We start from the raw sequence: 21,001 nt of genomic DNA, 5'->3' as shown, positions 1-21,001 counted from the left end.
CACACACACACTCTCTCTCACACAGACACTCTCTCACACACACACTCTCTCTCTCTCACACACACTCTCTCTCTCACTCTCTCTCGCACTCACACTCGCACACGCACTCGCACACGCGCTCGCGCACGCGCACATGCACACACACACGCACACACACACACGCACACACACACACACACCAGTCCTCTTCCTCAAGTGCCACCCACTCCTGGTTTGAATCACAGTACTCAGTAGGGAATCATGACAGACATAAGGATTGAAAATAGGTCTAGCAGCTATGTTTTATATATTCAATTCAATATTCACTCCTTATTTTTTCTATAACTATATTAAATCTACTGGTACTTTCATGACAACATCATCATGTGAATGCTGAAAAAAATCGCATGCATGAGCAGCATTGATTCCACAATAAATTCCCATTTGGAAGCATTCTCACTTGAGGAAACAATGGCGGAAGCCGTTACAGTGGGGAACCCACCAATGCATCCTTATGACAGAAGACAGCATACCTCATAGATTAACTTCAAAAGGGGGAAGAGGAATTTAGAATCTCAGAAGCTGATCTTGGAAGAACTTGTACATCATATTGTACATAAGTTAGGCAACTGGAGTTGGAAGAGGAGAGAAGAGAATGGGGTCAAGCATGTGAGGTCTGGATTCAAAGGAGTCTGGATCCTTTGCACCTGTTTAGGTTGAACAAATCCAGGTTTTATAATCTCTTTGACATTAAGGATGGGGAAACTGCTCATTAAAGCTCTGGTCATGTCATCCATTTCATTTAAATGGGTTTCTCTAAGGCTTGTTATTTTTTTACTTAACTACTGGGATTGTACCAAGGGTGAGAACTATTATTTGCATGTTCCTGTTCCACTTACCAGGGCAGGTAACAAGTGATCAGGTCCTACATCTCAAACTGATTAAGGTTGTAGAACCTAGTCATAAACATGTTTCTTGGAAGTCAGCCAAATACAACAAAAGCTACTTTCACATTTAGAAGTGAAAATTTGGGGGTTGCTACAAGTCTTTTAAAGTCTTCCATGTTAACATACTTTTTTAATTCCTCTTGTTGGATGAAGAAAAAAAGCAGATCTTTTCTGCTTTCCAGCAGCCACATAATAGACATTGATTATTTGGCCAGATTCATAGTGCTCATTGTGAGATAGTACACAAGAGAATAGAACTGAACAAAAATCAAAAATTTTGAGTATATGATAAGAATGGTGACTTCACTTCTGATGTAATTAATAACAAAGATTACTGTTAGCAATTTCAGATATGCAAGTAGCAATAACTGGAAGAGCACGGCAAACTGCTACTTATGCAGTCACACCATTAGTCCATCTAGTTCATTATTCTTATTCTTTGTGTGCTTGATAGAAGGGACTCTGTGTGCTTTACATATTTTAATAATCTTAAAAGGCCACTTCTGCACACTGCCAAATTTGCAGAGATGGAAGCATTTGCATCACAATCATTAGTCTGTTCAGCTATGCTCCTTCCTGTGTTAGAATACAACTTAAGGTCTAACAAACTTTGGCTTCCTTTTGTCAGAATCCTGGCTGAACACACATTTTCCTGTATAGCACTCATTGTAATTTGTTTCACATTGAACCAGTCAGCTGTAGCAACATATGTAAATTAAGAGCAAATGCAAAACAAATATATAAACCAGCAATATTCTTAATGCAACCAAACTGAAAACATAGAAAAAAGTCTTCAAGCTTTATCTATACCTTAGCCAAGAAAAGGTGGCATAGCAGACCTCTGAAAACTGGGTGAAACATTTAAAAGCTCTTTACCATGTGTACTGGTCCAGTTATATACACATCCCCAGAGATGGCTGGCACTGGGATTGGATGCTGCACACAGTTCAGCCAAATCCATGCATGGTAAGCATTGGAATAATAGCAACAGAGAGAAGGTGAGGCTGAACAAGGTCATACAAGTTCTGAGTATTATTAAAAAATAGTAATAGATAAAAACAGATAAAAGGTAACATAAATCATAAGAACATAAGCAGAGTTCTGCTGCACCAATTCAATGGTCTGTATCTTGTCCAGCATCCTGTTTGCCACAGTGGCCATCTAGATGCCTATGGGAAACCCAAAGGCAAGACATGAGCACAATAATACTCTCCTGGTCATATTTCCCAGTGACTAGTAAAGACATGCTGCCTCTGCTCCTGGACGTGGCGTATAGCCATCATGACTAGAGGTCATTGATAACCTTATCCTTCATGAATATGTCTAATCTCCTTTTAAAGCCATCTGAGTTGGCAGCCATCATCACATTTTATTGCAGTGAACTGTGTGAAGAAGTACTTCTTTTCACCTCCTCTGAATTTCCCACCATTAATTAAATGACCCTGGGTAATTTGTCTATGAAATGCACAAGGAAGCCATCCAGAAAACAGAGGCATGGTTTACATTTTCAACAGAAGATGGTAGAATAGACTGTACCACTTCAGACTCTGGAGAACATTTTTGAATGCTCCCCTATAAAAAAATGCAAATAAAACAACTACCACACCAGGAGGAAAGATTGTTATTCTAGACTATTATGCTCCCTGTTATGGAAGATTTCTACTTGCAGGGAGTTTTTTAGCTTTTTTAATTGAGAAGAATTACGTGAAATGTGATTCCCCCACCTTCAGTCTGAAATGACACCACCTCTACCACGTCAGGACTCTATCATCTCCCTTGAGCCTGAGATTATTGCCATCTCCGAAGCCCCCTTCTATTTTAAATTTTCCAGCAGCGCTCCTGTGCCTTTAAAGCTGCAATCCTAATGACCCTTACTGGCGGAGTAAATAAATCCCAATGAGTTATCTGGAAAAGGGGACTTACTCCCTAGTACAGCGGTGGGAAACCCACCTCCAGATGTTGTCGGACTACAGCTCCCACCATGCCTCGCCATTAAACCATGTAGGTTAGGGCTGATGGGAAATGGAGCCGGACAACATCTGGAAGGCCACCCCTTTCCCACCCTCGCTCTAATAAATATACGGAGCGGCGAGGGGGATAGGAGTCGAAGCATAAAGAGGGCTGCAGCAGCTGCTTGAGAAACAATAGGTGAAGTTCCCCCCTCCCAGTGACAGGAGCGTGTGCGGAAGTATATATTGGTTTTCTCTGACTGCGAAGCGACTGTTGAAGACAAGAAGGGGGCCTGCTGGATAAAATTGGGAGTGTGCATCACCAACTGAAAACGGGGGGGGGAGGAGGAACTATTCGGGGATGGAAGGAAAGGCGAGGATAGCGCGGGTCTGACGCGTTTTTGCCTCAGAAATGGGCTCGCGCCTACTCTTCCTCCTCCTCCTTGTGGCCACCACCATCCAGCGTGTGGTATTCCTTCCTCCATCCCCTCCTCCGCCTCCTGCAGCTCCATCGGGGCAGCGGGCGAGTCTCCTCCTCCTTTCCATATCCTTCTCCAGCCCGGCTCTGCTGACGTGTCTACCTCTGACCCCCCCTTCCCTCTTTTCGGAGCCAGCCCAGCAGTCTTGCTAACCAAACATGGCTGCGGCGCGACGTCGTCTCCCACTCGTGCGGCCGCTCTTCGCCCTGTTCCCGCTCCTCCTTTGCGCCATGCCACCTTCCTGTCAAGCCGGCCAGGCCCTGGACCGCCGTTTTGCCGAATCCAAGCGATGCGCCGACCCCGAATGCAGCAGTAAGTCGCGGAGAGAGAGGCCGGCCGGCCGGCCAGGCATCCGCTGGGTCCCTGCGACTGCCTTTCCGGAGACCTCAACCCAACAGGACCTGTTGTTGGTGTCTCCAAGGCCACGTAGAGAAGAGGGTGGCTGGGACTGCCTCCTTCCTCGCGGGTCTCTCTTTCTCTTAGGTCGGAGGAGGGAAAGAGGCTGGAGGGTGTCCCCCCCCCCCAGCTCCGTAAGAAACAGCAGGCATCTTCACACACACCCCACTTTTTTATCCCTGTCCCCAGTTGTGAGGAGGGAGAGATGCTCTGGGAGGTTGCCTCCTATGCCCCACGTTGCTTTTGGCCCGCTGTGCGTTGCAGACTAGGTCTCCCTTGCCAACTTGCCGTGGCTTCTTAGCGTGTGCTCGTGTGAAACTTAGTGGAAAATAAGCTTAATTAAACTCGATGGGGTTTGCTTCTGTGTAAAAAACAGAGATTGTTATTGATTATTATTTATTCAATTTATATCCAGTCTTTCCTCCCGAAGAAGCCCAGGGGGGCACACATTTCAACAACAAAAAATTAACAAAAAAGAAAAGAAAACCATTCTAAAAACAGTTTAAAACAGTCTAGATTCGATGGTTAGGTTTGGAACTGAAGTTGGGGAATGATGCCTCCCTCTCTCCCCACTGTTAAATTATTGTCTTCTTCGGAAGCTTTGTAGGGCTCTGTGCTCTTTGACAGTACCCCATTACCTGCACACCCTTTATTCCTTCCCTGATTAGCAATGGAAATAATCATAATCCCCCTCACTATTATCACCTTTTCTTATATATTCTTTACTTTCATTGGAGGCTGGGGGCTGATTCTTGACATTTTGCCACTCCAAAGCAGCTGCAGCACACAATCTGAGATGCTATGCTGTGTTGTAAAAGATTGTGTAGTTCACCCACGCTTCCATTGGTAACCCTAACATATTGTTGCCCCAAGTGAACTCCTAGGCTGCCTTTGTGCAGCTGGACCCTGCAGAGGGTCTGATATAGGGTTGCCAGGCTCAGGGCCTAAAAATGATTCTGTATCTTTAAGAGAAGAGAAAATTCAGCCAAGTGCAGGTTTTTCCCATTACAATGTTGCAAGAAAACCTCAAGCCCTGAGCCTGGCAAGCCTAGTCTGATACAAGCACCCATTAAAAAAAAAAACCCTTCTTGGTGGATCTTTGTCTTAATGCTCTTCTTGTATTAGTACTGTACTCATCAGGATATTTTGTTTTTAATAAGCGTTAGGCATTTTTCTTTCCTTCCACTCTGCTTGTAAACAAATCTGCGTCTCTTAGAAGCTGCTTTTAACTAGAAGCAAACTCTTGACTTCATTCTCCTCCTTCCCTTTTTCTGTCCTGTATCAAATTTCTCGAAGTAATCTAATAGATGAAATTTGCTTTCTTGGAAATTTTCATCTGTGGGTCATTATTGACTAGTCAGATAACTGTATTTGCTTGCTTAAAATTTATCCTTCTGATCCAGAATTCACTGTAAGAATGTCTCAGATATTTTAGGTTTGCAAGTTGAGATTTTCTGTGTTTAATTTGTGTCACTGGCTGCCTGTTCCTAAACTTGTGCAGTTGGCAGGAAGAGTTTGTTACTTCCTCTTCAGTGTACATAGGATTGCAGCTGGGCTGTCCAATCCTATGCATGCTTACTTGGCAGTTAGCCTCACTGAGTTCAATAGGGTGACTTTTGAGTAACTGAGCATAGGATTGCAGCCTTAAACTGTGATCCTGTCCACACTTACTTGGGACTAAGCCCCAACTGAACTTAGTGGGACTTGCTTTCAAGTAAGCATACATAGGTTTGTGCTGTTAGTTTGAAATTACTGGACTACAAACAGACTTTAATATTAAACTAAATGTACTTGACATCCATTGATTTTTTAAGAAAACATCCAGGCTGCATCACTTTTCAAAGATAAGCTTTTATGAATTATAAAAGAATATTTAGAACCCTCTTTATATTTATTTGTTTATTTATTAAACGGTACTTATTGTGCCTTTCTTTCAAAAAGAAATTAATTTAATTTAAATTAAAACAAATATATATGATATTGGTGGGTTTTTTAAAACAAATTTTCCAAGTTCAGCATGTTCTGCAGATCTACAGGTATCACTTGCCTGCAAAAGCCCAAGTATGATTGTTCAAGAAGCAGTTGGTGTCTGGGAATGAAAACACTTGTAACCATTAAAACATTTTCTGGTACCTCAATTCTAAGAACATTTAGTTTGGAAACAAAACACAGACGTGCAACACAATCCTGTGAATGAATATTCAGAAGTAACATATTGCATTTGTACACTGCCCATCCAACAAAGTTCTCTGGGCAGTTTACAAAAACACTAAAGTACAAAATGCAACTTAAAATATAAACAGTAACCATGAAATCCTGACTGTTAGTTCTGTGCTGCAGAGGGTTAAGATGTAGCAGATGTGCCCATCAGCTGACCTCTAAGGGAGGGGGCTGTGCTGTCATGGGGGCCCCTACTGTGGCCATGCAAAGTGTGGCAGGTTGACTGTTACTGCCTTAGCTCCCTGAAATGAGGCATTACAGGGTAGTTTGGGGCAGAGCAGTGAGGCTATGAGTTCACCTGATCCTAAGCCAGTCTGTTCTTCTGAGAAGTGCTCAATTGGGGCTCCTTAGCTGCACCAACCTAGTGCCGCAAAAAAAATGAAGGACAAACTGCCCACCACCACCTTCTATCTACCACTCTGCCCCATGGCTCCCATCCAGGGCTTAGGATTGCTCTGTACAACCAAAATAAAATAAATTGCAACAGCAATTCATTGAGTTCAATGAGACTTGTTCTTAGGTAATTGTGTATAGGATTTCAGCCTTATTTTCATATTTAAGATTAGGGTGTGAGTGCATTCAGGAATATTGCTTAGCCCTTCTACCTCATCAGAGGAAGGTGCAGCAGGTGGCTACATGAGAACGGGCTTTTTCAGCAGTGGCTCACCATCTGTAGAACATGGGGAAATATGCCTGATGCTATCATTGTCAGTTTTCAGATGGCAAGCTAAGACTTTTTTTATTTACCCAGGCTTTGGGTGATTAAGGCTGCAATCCAATACATGTCTACTCAGAAGTAAGCTTCATTGGGTTGTTTTTTTTATAAAGCAACTAACAAATGAAGTGAATACATAGCATTCTGACACATAAGAGTATATACTAAAGGTTTATGATGTTAAGGGAAATTCCTGGTCCATTAAAGTTTGCTGGGGTAGTTTCTTAAATAAAATGTAAATTGAAACCTCATTATGGCTGCTTTCACACCGCAATTTTTTCTGTTATTCTGATGATTTCTTACTGGCAATTTTTCCATTATATTTGATCTTTCACATGACTCACAAACTAGCTCCAGAATTCTAGTGGAATGTAGTGGAAGTTTAGTGCTAATTTCTGTGATAAATGATATCAGAAATAATCCGTTAGCAAGGCTGGGAACCTGGAAGATTGCAGGAGTTTATTGCTAGCTGCAGCTGCTCATGTGACAGGCATCCCAGCATGCAGTGCGTTCCCGCCCTTTAGTTGTGCGTGGGGGGGAGGGTTGCCTGAGGAACATTGTACCAGTATTCCAGCATCGGTGCAGATAGTAGCAGCATTTCCCCCACACACCACTGTCTTGATACAACTAAAACAATTTAAAAAGTCAGATCCTAAGGGGAGAGGGCTTGCATGGCAACAGGACAAGATCTTAGACCTCCTACACAAAGGGGAACAGTGTGCATGGGTGAGGAACAAAAACAAGCCGTGTGAAAGACAGTTGCGCGAAATGCCAGTATATTGGCTGAAAAAGCTGCTGTTCCTTAACGCAACAGGTGCTGCAGTGTGAAAGGGATTTTAGAAATTGGGACAGAAGTGCTATCCTTTTGATTCCGCTAAACTAAATCAGCCCTATGTGTGAAAGCAGCCTATGTGATTTCATTGTCATAACAAATATTTTAAGACACAAAGTAACTTTAATACTATCTTTTCACCAGCTGTAGCTTCTCATTCCGGGGCAATGTCATTTCATACAGATGGACTGCATGATATAGACAGGCTACCTTTTCTGTACAGAGAACTGCTCTTTTTTTTTACAATGCTTTTCCCCCCATTTTTTTTCAACAGTGCTAATGTGTCGAGGGAAAGCAATGAAGAATTTTAAAGGCCCAGATTGTCGTTTTGTAGATTTTAAAGAAGGTGAATCGGTGTACGTGTATTATAAATTAACTGGGAGATCAAATGAGCTTTGGGCTGCAAGTGTAAGTTTTTAAGTACTTTATATGGTTTAACACAGATTTTTTTAAAAAAAGATGTCTCTTCAAATACCATTTGAATTAATATTTCTTTATGTGGCTGCTCTCCCTAGACCTTTACTTATATTTTTATTAACATTGTGCTGTGCAATGAACGTCAGAGGAGAGGTAAGAGAGACTCTTAGACCAGACTACAGTTTCTTACTGCTAAGTAACATGAACAGTCCCTTAATGATGGATATTTTGGTTGATAGAATTCCTTGTATCTCACTGAGCATAATTTTTCCTTGCAAAGGAAGATCTGCAGCTGTGAGCCATTCTAACACTTATGACCTGCCAGGAGATACTGCTTTCATTGGAACATGTGGGTGGGGTTATGGCACAACAGATTCTCAGCAGCAATAGAATCCAATTAAAGCTGCACAGATGAAACAGGAAAAGCACTGCATTCAGTGAAAGTGGCAGAATGGAATCATTGTATCCAGCCAGTAATTCCCTTCTGACATCTACTGTGCTGCAAATAACTTAGATAATTATGATACATCTGTTTCCAGGTTTGCCAGCTCTTCATAAACACAAAAGAAAGCAATAGGGCCAGCTCTGAAACATGGGGCTGGATAATTAGAGGTCCAAGGTTTTAAACAAAAGAAATAATGCAACAGTTAATATCCACATTAGCCACATTGGTTTGCATACATTCAGCAGCTGTGTACAATAACAAGTTTAAGATAACTAATTAAAGGTCAAGCTGAGAGTACAATAATTGTAATTGCTCTGCAACTGATTGCAGATTGACAAGTGAGGCTGGAATATCAAAATATTTTAATAGAATATAGAAAAATGCAGCTAGGAAGGACAATTCTTCTGTATTTTATTAAAATATCGGAGAAACATTTGACAAATAGGCTACCTCTTGACAGCATGAGTGGCAAGTGCCTATTAACTTATTTATTTATTTATTTAAAACATTTCTAAACCATCCTTCATCTGAATGGATCCGAAGGTATTGTACAACAATAAATATAGAAAAGTAGTAGGCATAACTAAAGCTGACTTGAGTTGTTGCCAGGTTGTACTGCTTCAAATGAAATAAACTAATGCTTGATTGGCAGTTTAGCTGAATACATAGTTTTGATGCTAGAGATCTCCACTTCACTGTTCAGACGACTGTAGTCTTCACATTATAGGGCATAGATAGCAGCATCTACTTTTTTATTTTCGGTTGTCAGCAGGTATGTGGTAGGTTTGAAACTCTTTCAATTGCACATACAACAGTAATTTGTAAACTACTTACTAAGGGCACAATCCAACTGCTATTTAATCCAGGCTGAGGAGCCACAGTGGAGCCAGGACCCTACCAAGAAAGCCCAGGAGAAGGGGAGCTGGAGTAAGCTGTCATAAGGCCCGAAAAGTGGCACTCCAGGGGGGTGTCAGAGGAGAGGCAGGGAGGGGGCTTAGGCAACATCCAACTTGGGTTCGGAGTGCTCCTGCAGGTCCCGAACCGGGCCAAAGTTACACTGGGGAAAAGGTTGGGCTAAGAAAATAATTACAATGGAAGTCTATGGAGAACCCTTACTCGCTGCTAGGAGTATTCATGAGAGCCAGCTTTTACTTTTGGAGGCCAGGCCTGGCAACCAAGAGGTCTTCTGTATCTTCAAAAGTTGTGCAGGGGGAAGGGAGAATTCCACTTTGTGGTTTTTCTCATTACAGTGTTGCAAGAACACCTGCACTTGGCTGACTTTCTCTTCTCGTAAGATACAGGATCAGTCTCAGGCCATGAACCTGGCAACCCTAATAGCAATTGGCTTGCCCCTGATAACATCTGCTGTACAAACATGACTTTGGATGTTACTAGTTTGCACTAATATTTAATAGTAAACATTTAATAAAGGGAACATCCAGCTAGCATTAGTTCTGTTTGTTCATGTATGCATAATATTAGACAGATGCTTATTTTATTGTACCATTGTGTAAGTCAAACAAATTATAGGGAGAAATTTCCAGTTCAGTTGCACAAAAAAATTGATGCTGGAGCTTTGCACCTAAGAAATGTGTGGCATTGTTCATCCATCTCTGCATAGGGCTGGCATCTAAGAATTTAATGCTAACTCTTTAAAAGAAAAAAAGAAAAAGAATCCGGCACGAAGGAATTTGAGATGTATTTCTCAAGCCGTACAAAAAGACATCTGAAGAAACTGATCTCATATTTTACTAAAATGAGTCATAATGTGGTCTAATTATTTAAATAATAATAATATCTAATTATTTATAAATATCAGGATTTTTTCTCCAATAATATATTGTCTTATTTCTCCTACAATAAAAGCATCAGGATATCTGGGAAAGGGGCAACATTCTAAGTATATTATCTCTAGAGTATATTTACTTTTAATGTGTTCTGCCAGTTTCTAATTGCCTAGGTTATCTAATCTCTGTAGCAATTCTCCACTGTTAATATTGGTTTCCTGATAACACTTGTGAGAGTGTGGTGTGAATCTTTTCTAGAAGGCATTAAGATGGACTATTATCAGACAGTGCAAGACTATCCATGTTTACTCAGAAGAAAGCCTTTGCTGTGTTTAGTGGGGCTTACTCCCTAGTAAGCATGTTTAGGATTATAGATTTAGCTCTCTTCCATTGTTTGCATTTGACTAGAGTAGCATCTCATCTATAGTATAGAAATGATGGCTCTTAATAGAACAGTGTATGCTGAGAAAAGGGAGATTGTTTTGCACTGATGTGGAGTATAAATACCTGAAAGAACAGAAATGAGTTGAATTTAAAATTGTAAAATATCCTGTGTTTCAAATATTGTGAGTTATTTTTGGGAGTTAGGGGCAGATGAGACTTCAAGTATTTGAAAATAAGAGAATACATACAAAAAGGGTATTTTGAGTGTGACATTGGTCTACAAAGTGTAACTTATTAGGTCTAGTTCTATAAATATATTGTTTGCTAGAAAATAAGGTATACCAGATTTAAGAACAATGAAAACATTCCATTATTATTATATTCAGTGGTAGCAGTATTAGAAAAAAATGGATGTGGGAGGGGGAAAGCAAAGTAGGATGGGAGTGGCAAGCTGCTTTGTATATACAGAATCTATAAATTTCCTTTGCTTGTTAGAAGCTGGAAATTCCAGCCTTACTTGCTCAGTGCTCACCCAGCTTTACGCAAAGGCCGCAGTCTCTGAGCCCTGCCTCTCATAGCCAAGTTGGATCTTTGCTGCCAATTCAAATAGCAGCTTCAGAGGAAAGATTAAACTCCACTCTACCTGTTGCAATTCCAATAATTATCTATTGGCTGCTATTGCATTTAAAATGCAGAGATGGTTTAAATGTCACACCTGATTTGGTCCTCAGTATAATAATGCCTGTTTGCTTTTAGATTTAGTTTTATATTCTGAAGAGCATGGATGCTGAATGTGCACTTTTAAATACAGAATTATGAAGCACGAGAAAATAAATGACAAACAAGCTGATGCTTTTGAGCCTGGCAAAAAGGGTGCAATCTAGGCAAAGTTGGGCACGCCTGTGTCCCACAGTATGCTTAAACTGTGTGCCAAAGGTTACAGTACATTTCATAAGCTGAAAGCAAATTCCATTGAAGGGATCTCCAAGTAAATATGCATAGGTGAGGGTACCACTCACATTAATTTTAGCAAGGCTAAAGAACTCCTAACTTTTTCTGGACTCTGCCTAATAATCTCACACACCTTTTTGTAGTGCTCTGTGCTGAAGTGTAAAACTTTACTTCTTGGCATTAATGTTTCAGTGGTTTGCTAACTTTCCACAGATTTCCTTACATGCTCAGTGAAGTTGAGGCAAAGCAGCTGCATATACCAGATGCTTTCAACTGTTACTGACCCATGATAGAATGACATAGCATGCTTGTTGGTTTCAATCTATAGGGTATGTGGCCTTTGACTATGCCTTACATTAATATTTGGATAAATTTCAACTTTTTAAACAGTGCTGTTTTAACAGTAGCTGCCATTTAAACTTCCCTTAAAATAAATTAAAACTTGGATCTTGATCCCCTTTATTCTTAAAAGTTGATTAAGGGGACAAAATAGGTACTAAATTGGAAATGGAGGTGCCAGGTGTCATAAGCAGTTCTGACACACTGCAGTTGTGTTTTAAAAGAATACTTGAATTCTGCGTAGCATCTTGCTGGATAGGAGCCCATGTATGCTGTATAATCCTCTGGGCAGGGCAAGTGCCACTTCCATGCAGTCCCTTTTGCAGAGCTGCCACTAAATGGGTAAAAATACTTAAAAAAACCCTTTTCTTAAACTGACCCTCTTATTTTCTTGTTTTCCTCACAGGTTGGAAGTGAATTTGGATATTTCCCAAAGGATTTACTTGAAATAAATCATATTTATACCCATGATGAGATAGAATTGCCAACAGATGTAAGTTATTTGTGTGTTTGTTTTGATCTATACACTAGAGCATTCCGAGGGCTCACAGGTATGCATGAAAGAATCCATGTCTTCGAAAGGGCTCACTAAACATAAAGTATAAATGGACCTGAGAGAAGTGGGGCAAATTGAGATAGAAAAAGAAAAGCAGTTCTTTAAAATATTTGTTCCAACAAAAAATATCTGAGTATTTTAGAGGAATTAATTCCTCTGAGTGAGATGCAGTATCATTCCAGTAGACGCAACAGAATTTCTCCTTACTTTCCCCCCACCCTGCAGCATACCTCCTCCCACCCCAGTCTCTTCTGGAGGGTCCCCCAAGCCTCCGGAACAGATTTGGTGGGTGGGGGAGTGTGGGGGGGGTGGGGGGGGGAAAAGGGAGGGGAAGTTCTGTTTGCATAAGTCCATTGTGCAAGTGGGACACCACAGTTGGATAGCGTCCTCTGACTATTAGATAGAGGCAACAGAGAGGTGATTTTCTAGCTGATCAAGCCCACACAACTTGTAACCCACCAAGCTGAATGCATTCTGGCAGCCACATACAAAAAACTGTGTGTGTGTGTGTGTGTGTGTGTAAAAACTTTTTTCTTCTACCTGATTAGTTCTAAAAAGGAGGAATTGTCAAGCACTTGGCAGGCCACAATACATGACATTATGTATATTAAATGCTCTTCGTATGCTTATAGGGAAATCCTGCTCATGTTTACTCAGAAGGAAGTCCCACTGTGTTCAGTGGGGCTTACTACTCAATAACTATATAAGATTGCAGCTCTAGACTCTCCTTGTTTTTAACTGCTAAAAACAGATGGTAAATAAGTCTTGAAATGATCTAATTTAGTACTGTTTCTGTTCTGTGCAACCTGATCCTGTACATACTCACTAATAGGCAAAAAAAAAATATTGTGGTTTAAAAACGTACCTATAGCCAACAGATATTTCCATCAAACTTTAAAAAGCAGGGAAATTGGGCAGCTCTAGTGAACGCAGCAGGGGAGCAGGAGACCTGACCTCTCTGAGATATTGTACTGCCCTACAAATTTGTAAAAATGCAAACACAATTTCAGTTGGTCTTTCACAGTCCAATCCACTTCCTGTGTAGCTTGGAAGAATTTGGTAACATGCCTCTGAGCATATGGTGAGTGGTGGCAACACCTGCCATCTCCAAAGATGGAGAATTATATTTCTGTATGTTTGTTGGCATTCTTCTTACTTTTCTTCTTTCCCGTGTTACTACTGTTTCTGCAGAGAATCTAATCTAGAAAATTATATTTTTCTCATTACTCATCCTAGATATCTGTGTAAAATTTATTTTTATTAATTTCAAAGCCTTTTTATTGGTCAATGTCATATTATGGTAAAGACAGCCTTTTGTGTTTCAAACTGAAGGTTATGTTGTATTTCTATTTTGGGTGCATTAACAGCTGAATCTGAAAGTGCAGTTTGATGTAAAATCAGACTGATTACAATATGTTGCTACTTAAGCAATTACTCTAGCTGTTGGAAAAAACAAACTTGGCCTGCCCAAGATGCATGTTTTCAGCCTGCATTGCAACAAGCACTTCACTTAAGGAAAGGTGGGTATGATCAATTAAAAACATAGAGCACACCTAGAAATTTGCTGGAATATACTTCACCTCCCATTATTTTATCTTGTGCAAAGTGAGACACACCTCATGTCCACTGGAGACTGTTCTGCAGAATAGTCAGTGCCATTATTCTACAATTGTTTTTGGAGTTTTTTTAGTGTAAATTTTGCAAAGTGTTGCTGTACTTCACATATTCACAGAAACAGAAGCAAAACAAAATGATTTACTATAGGAAACTTCACTAAAATTGCAAAGTAAATCAAACATATTTCAAGTGACTATCTGAACTATATCAACTGTCTTAATATTGTTGCTTCCTCCCTGCTAAAACAAGATCAGCACAGTACATGCCTTGTTTCTGTTATTTGGGCTGATTGCAAGTGTTGCCACTACTCACCATATGTTCAGAGGCCCGTTACCAAATTCTTCCAAGCTACACAGGAAGTGGATTGGACTGTGAAAGACCAACCCAAATGGTGTTTGCATTTTTACAAATGTGTAGGGCAGTACAATATCTCAGAGAGGAGATCAGGTCTCCTGCTCCCCTTGTGCATTCACTAGAGCTGCCCAATTTCCCTGCTTTTTAAAGTTTGATAGAAATATCCGTTGGCTATAGGTACATTCTTAAACCACAAGGTTTTTTGCCTATTAGTGAATTTTTCTGCTTTTCAATCCAGGAGGAAAGAAATGGGATCCTGTGTACATTTGCTGAGAATGTATTGATCATTTGCATGCTTATTGAGTTCAATGGGATTTACTCTCTGCAATCATGCTTAGGATAGGTGAAACTGACCATGGGGGGATGGGGAGGGGAGGAGGAGGAAGGGAGGAGGAAAGGGGAAGGAGAGAAGAGGGGGGAGGGGGAGGGGAAAGGCAAGTCTGATCATTTGCAGGTTTATTGAGTTTAGTGGGATTTACTCCCGTGCAGTTATGCTTAGAATAGGTAAAACTTACCATGGAGGAGGAGGAGAGGAAGGGGACAGGAGAGGGAGAGGATTGGAAGGGGATGGGGAGGTGGAGGGAGGGGCGAAGGAAGGGGGTGGGAAGGGGCAAAAAGGAGGTGAGGTGGTTTGATCATTTGCATGCTTTTTCAGTTCAATGAGATTTATTCCGGTACAATCATGCTTAGGATAGGTGAAACTGACTTGGAGGAGGGGCAGGGAGGGAGGGAGAAGATTGGGTAGGTGGGCGCTGGGCAGAGGGAAAGCCCTTTTCCTTTCCAAAGGAAAACTTTGTGAACAGTATCATTGCTTTCATGGTTTTGCCTACCTTCTTATTCTACAGCAGGCACATGGAGTCTCCCACCCAAATTTAAACCAAAGCTGTCACTGGCCACATCCACACCAGACCTTTATTTCACTTCAGACAGTCATGGCTTCTCCCAAAGAATCCTGGGAAGTGTAGCTTCTGAAGGATGCTGAAAGTTGCTAGGAGAGGCCCTATTCTTCTCACAGAGCTACAATCCCCAGAAGAGGGACTGACTGTTAAACCACTCTGGCCACTGGAGCTCTGTCAGGGGAATAGAAGTCTCCTAACAACTAGCAGCACCTTTCACAAAATACACTTCCCAGGATTCTTTGGGGGAAGCCATGACTGTCTAAAGTGAAATAAGGCCTGGCCTGGGTGTGGCCACCTGATTAGCCAAGTCAAAACAGCTGTGAGTCTGGCTTTTAGAACACTGACAGTTGGTTCTTACTGAGCATGCCTGACATTATAATAGACTTCAGTGTAAAATGTCTTAATTAAAAATCAGCCAACTTTTAAACTGCAGAAGATGGTCAGAGTATGGGACAAAGTCAGTAACAGGATTATAGGTACTATGTGAAGATGGCTGAATTTTAATTAATGTCAATAAATTATGAGACTACTGACAGATAAAGGCCAATAGGGGTCTGGATTTCCCCCCTCATGTTTTACACTTTGAACTCTTGATTGTCTCTGACTGTTTTGTGTATTGCCATGAAGTCTTAGAAGGTTGCTAAGCAAGCGTTTCTGAGTTCAAGACTATACTTTTGTAAGGGTTTGTTTTGAAATGTGCTTATGGGAAGCAGCAGAATGGCATGGGGGCTTATCTTCAATTCAGCATTGCGGAATGAGAAAAATCCATGCTGGCTATAGTATACAGCCACTCTTGTGGCTGTATAATTTCCCTAAGGCCTTACGTCTACATAAGCAGGCACAGGATTGCAGCACAAATCTTGTTCAAATTCTAAAGTGGTTCTTACTGTCACTTTTAATTAGATGAATCACTTGCAGATTTTAGTGGGAACAATTAAATTTTCAGCTAGGTTAAAAGAAAAATAATGATATGGGAATAAATATTAGAAAAGAAGTTCTTAAGTAACTAAGAGTATTTGTTTTCTTTTAGGAAACAGATTTTGTTTGCTTTGATGGAGGCAAGGATGATTTTGACAATTATAATGCAGAAGAGCTTTTAAAATTATCAGAGGTCATGGTGGCTAGTGATGCTGAAGCTGAGCTTGAAAATGAAGAGGAGATAGAAGGGGCTGAGCCTACAAAGTCCATTAATTCAGAGATGTATGATTTTGAAGTGGGCTTGGAAGAAGATGGTGAAGACCATGCCAAAATGGGTGAACAAGACCGATTTCTTTTTGAAAATAATGAGAATGTAGAGAGAGCTCTTGATTCCAAGAGTGAGGACCTTGTTGTAAATAGTGACTTAGACAATCCTCAGGGAGACCAAAGTGCACATCAGCCTTCAGAAGAAATGCTGCAGGAAATGTTAAAAATGCCAAAACATGAAAATGCCAAAAACTCTAGTGTATCTCAGGACAAAGCTAAACAATCAGATAATGGAGACAAAGATGATGGTGCTTACACACTTCTCAACCAAGAAATGTCGGAAGACTTGAAAACAACATTTGGTTCAACTGCAGATGCCCTTGTGTCTGATGATGAGACAACTAGTCTTGTTACATCACTAGATGCTGATTTCAGGGAAGATCTGGACATTGACTCTTCTGATACAGAGAAACTGGAAGAACCAAAGGAGCAGTCAGAAGAAATTCATTTGCTATCTTTTACAGAAAAAGAAAGAAAATCTTCAGATGACCCAGAAGCTGAAGAGTTGCCACCTGATGGTGTATTTGAATCGGAAATAAGCGACAATGATGATAGTGCTGGGGAAGCTGCAGCAAAATTCATTCTTGAGGGAAAAGACGGCTCTGGTTTACTAACACATTTAGGGGATAATTTTTTTGCAATTGTCAGTGGAGGTGAAAAAACAATTGATGAAGCTGTTGCGGCCAAGTTTGATTTAGAGGAGGAGGAAGATGATGACGATGAAGATGACAATGTGGCCGTAATCAACAAGAAGGAATATACAGAAGATGTGTTCTCTAATTTAGACTCTTCATCAGAAGATCACCCTTTTACATTAGAACATGTTCTTATTACAAAGAAGGCACATAGTGTAGACGTTGGGGACCATAAGGAAAAGAAGTATAAAACTCAGGACAATGAGGAAGGACATGCAAAAACTGAGGTGGAACCTACTACAGAACAACAACTGCAAAGCGCTCCTCCGCATAATTTTGGTGCCTTTTCTAATTATGGAGGTGGCCGGCAGCCTGAAGCATCCATGGGAACTAAGGAAAAAAATGTAATACCACCCCTAGGGGATATCAGAGATGATCCAGAAGGACTTTCTATTCATAAAATAATAAAAGATAAGGAAAGTGGACAGCAGAAAAATGAGGAGGATAGCTTGGAAAATGATACAAAACACAAAACATTATGGGAAAAATTAGGCAAAAAAGATGAGGAGGGTAAACAGCCAATGAACATTGTTCCAGACTTACTGGAAGAACTAACAAATGAATCTGAAAGTGATCTGGATGATTCTGACCTCTTGGAAGACAAAACAAAGCAAGACGAAGAAGATCTTGAACTACGGAAGATGCTCAGTAATAAAAAGCAATCAAATGACTCTGCTATGGAAAACAATCCCACTGAGAGAGATGCTGAAGTGCCTATTGCACAATCTGAACAAGAAACTGTGACCCAAGATTTAGAAGATGAAGAGGAGGAAAAGGAGGACCATCTTACAAGTAGCAAGAAGAAGTTAGAGAAAAAATTGATTATAGAAAACCCCAGAAGAGCCACAGAACACAGAAATCTTACTCAGCAAAACATTATTCATAATGAAGCTGAAAATGTGGATAAAGTTGCTGGTATTGATACAGGTGGTGTGAAATCATCCACAGAACAACTCAAGCCTGTGGAGCTAGATGCTGAAGAAGACACTTTCCTAGAAGAATTAGAACAGGAATTACTACAAGATGAAAATGCTGTGAGTGCAAAACTGTCTAAAGAGAGACCTGCAGATGAACAAAGTTTCAGATTAGATGCTGAAAGCCTTCTGCTTCAAATGCCAAATGGTGCTATTTCAAGAGCTGCTAATCCTGTTGATGAAATGGGAGAAGCAATAACACTTGAGCAAGCCGAGAAAGACGGCATGGAAGACTTCAATGAGGAACATGAAGGAGTGCAAATAAATGGAGATTCTCAGCTGAGTGAGGGGAAAGAAATTAAAGAGGAAAAGCAGGAAGTGGAGCCAACAACTTTGTCTCAAGTGGAAAATTCTCTGCTTCAGGAAAAAAATCAAATACAGGATATACATGATGAAATAAACTCAAGTAAAATAGATATTTCTGAGTTAGAAAGCAAGGATGACTTTAATCAAACACAGGAGCATCTCTCTAAAGATTTTTCACAAAAGGTTCTTAAAGATGTACAGATCTCAACAGAGCAACAGCATTCCAGTGATCCCTTGGGGACTACTGATGTCTCAGAAAACACAAATGAAGAGCCACAATACAGTGAGGCAGTGAGGCAGCTCTTTATAATGAAAGAATTTCTTGATGAAAAACGTATTGCGCGTATACAGAAGTATCTTGGGCAACAACATATTTTCAGGATAGAATCTTTATTTCATGACATGGAGTTGGAGCTAATATTTGCTCAGAAACAAAATGATAACCATGCAGATACTGAAAAGGCATTGGACCAGATCCTTGAATCTTCAGAGTCTAATATTCTGGATGTTCTGAACAAAGTTTTAGATTCCAGGGAGGTTGAAAATAAAGAAGAAGTGATCAAGGAAATGGATTGGTTTGATGAAGAAGCTGCCTTACTGGATGATATTCAGGAACTAATGTATTCATTAAGGCAAAAATACTCTCCAGTTAGTGAGAGTGCTCCACTTGCATTCCTTCTAGAATCTGGGATGGACTCTAACGAACCCATTACAGGTAAGAATTTGAGGCTGCATTCCTATATGCATCTGGGAATAAACCACATTAGACTTGGTGGGACTTCTGAGAAGACAAGTGTAGGATTGTGCTGTATACTGAGTTAATGACAGGGCTGAAAAAATGCCAGAAACCCATGTCATATAGGCACCTACAAACTTGATGCTGACCGTATTCAAAACTTTCTCTAAAGCATAATTGCTGAGGAAACCATTTTTAAAAAGCTGACTGACTTCAAGTCAAAATATTTGATCCATCAGTGCATTTAACAAATTAACTAATTCCAGATTTAAATCAAGAAGTTTAAATTGAAATTGAATTGAACATGTTTTATGTTGGAGGCCTTCGTGGAAATATCCTGTTTACCTGTGTGTGGGGGGGTGTTTTTTGCATTCAGATGTGAACCCCCATCTGCAATGTGAAGTGATAACAGTCTAAAAACAGGCCTACTACCTCACTAAGAACATACATACAAAATAAAATTGAGTCAGCAAGTCTTGACAAAGTCCTGTTAAAATTCTGAGGCATCAAAAGGGGAGCATATTGTGGTGGTGGTTTTTTGGTCTGTTCTTCAAGTTTTAAATCTATCTCTCCAGCAATCAGGGCTAGAAAGTTACTTTCTTGAAAATAGAAGCTAGCGTTCTTAAAATCAGATAGTCTGACAGAGCATGATGCAGCAACCCAGGTCTGGTCAGTGCCAGAATGGAAGACCATCTGGGAACCCTGTATATGCTCTCTTGAGTTCTATGATGGAAGAAAGACAGGATAAAAAATGAATAAATTAACAAAAGTTTACAAGTCCTGCAGGGGATACTTTCCATTCTTGCAAAGTGAAGTATTTCGTATTACCAATATTGGTATCCTGCAAAAGTCTATAAAAATTCCTAATTCAGTGTCACTGAAATGAAGCTAATGCAGTTGCATAACCTAACTAAAATATGTACTTCTGTTCACTGTAGCTAATGCAAAGGAAACTGAACATGATGGACATGTTGTGGAAAGCCCTGCTGAGAACACAGATCAAAAGCTTCCACAGGATGTAGAGCCAGTGGCAACAAAGTCAACAAAGGAAGAAACTCTTCATCTGGATCAACCAAAAGAAGATAGGAACATTTTGGCAGAGACTGGAACTTTGGATGAACCAGAAATCAAGGATGTCCTTGACAGCGACAAAAGATTGCCAAATGTGGATGCAACTTTTGGATCAGTTGATTCAGGAATGGAGAGAGACTTTGTTGCAGGTAACCTTTTTGATAGCTTTGTTCTTTTTAATTTCTTTTTTTGAACAAAAATCAAAGTGATTTTCAATGGAAGCAGTTTTTTTAAGGAAGCATACCAAATAAAGTCTAAAAGGGAGGGAGGTTATATTCAAAATGATGTGTTTTGCTGATGGCATTGTTGTCTAGATTTTTAATGTATCCAGTAGAAAGGCTTCTTAATAAATATTATTAAATTATGAAATTACTGAAGAAATTTAAGTCAGCCCCCTAATCAAGCAACTTACTATGACTGCCTCTGATTCATGTGGAGTTTTCTCACCTGGAAGGGCTGCTACCCTCATTTTTGTGGAAGTGAGTGCTTAAGACACAGATCCTTCTGTGTGTATGTATGGAGCAGTCTTCTCTATTTAAGCAAGAGGGCAACATACATGCTCTGAATTGGAGCCTATGTTATAACAATCCAACCTCAATATGTTAGTGTAAGCCAATCAATGGTGATTTTTCAAAAGTCAACACCATTTTTGACAGTCACCAATTCAGAACAGAGAAAATGTTCTAAAGTTATGGTCTTCACCAGAGA

General features: G+C 40.3%; 1 protein-coding gene across 4 annotated transcripts in view; it reads left to right on the top strand.

Annotated features, from left to right (window-relative positions):
• Window positions 1-2,973: 2,973 nt before the first annotated feature.
• Window positions 2,974-21,001, top strand: part of MIA3 (MIA SH3 domain ER export factor 3) — a 48,572-nt gene continuing 30,544 nt past the window's right edge. For 3 of the 4 annotated variants that reach the window (XM_061625137.1, XM_061625138.1, XM_061625136.1), the window contains exons 1-5: window positions 3,088-3,666; window positions 7,792-7,925; window positions 12,247-12,333; window positions 16,297-19,201; window positions 20,161-20,442. In XM_061625137.1, coding sequence (XP_061481121.1) covers window positions 3,513-3,666; window positions 7,792-7,925; window positions 12,247-12,333; window positions 16,297-19,201; window positions 20,161-20,442 — 3,562 coding nt within the window. In that variant the 5' untranslated portion in view covers window positions 3,088-3,512. The other variant, XM_061625139.1, reaches the window with a different exon arrangement.

The sequence above is a fragment of the Rhineura floridana genome, chromosome 4 (assembly GCF_030035675.1).
Source record: "Rhineura floridana isolate rRhiFlo1 chromosome 4, rRhiFlo1.hap2, whole genome shotgun sequence".
Classification (NCBI taxonomy): Eukaryota; Metazoa; Chordata; class Lepidosauria; order Squamata; family Rhineuridae; genus Rhineura; species Rhineura floridana.
This window is presented reverse-complemented; position numbering and strand designations above follow the sequence as displayed.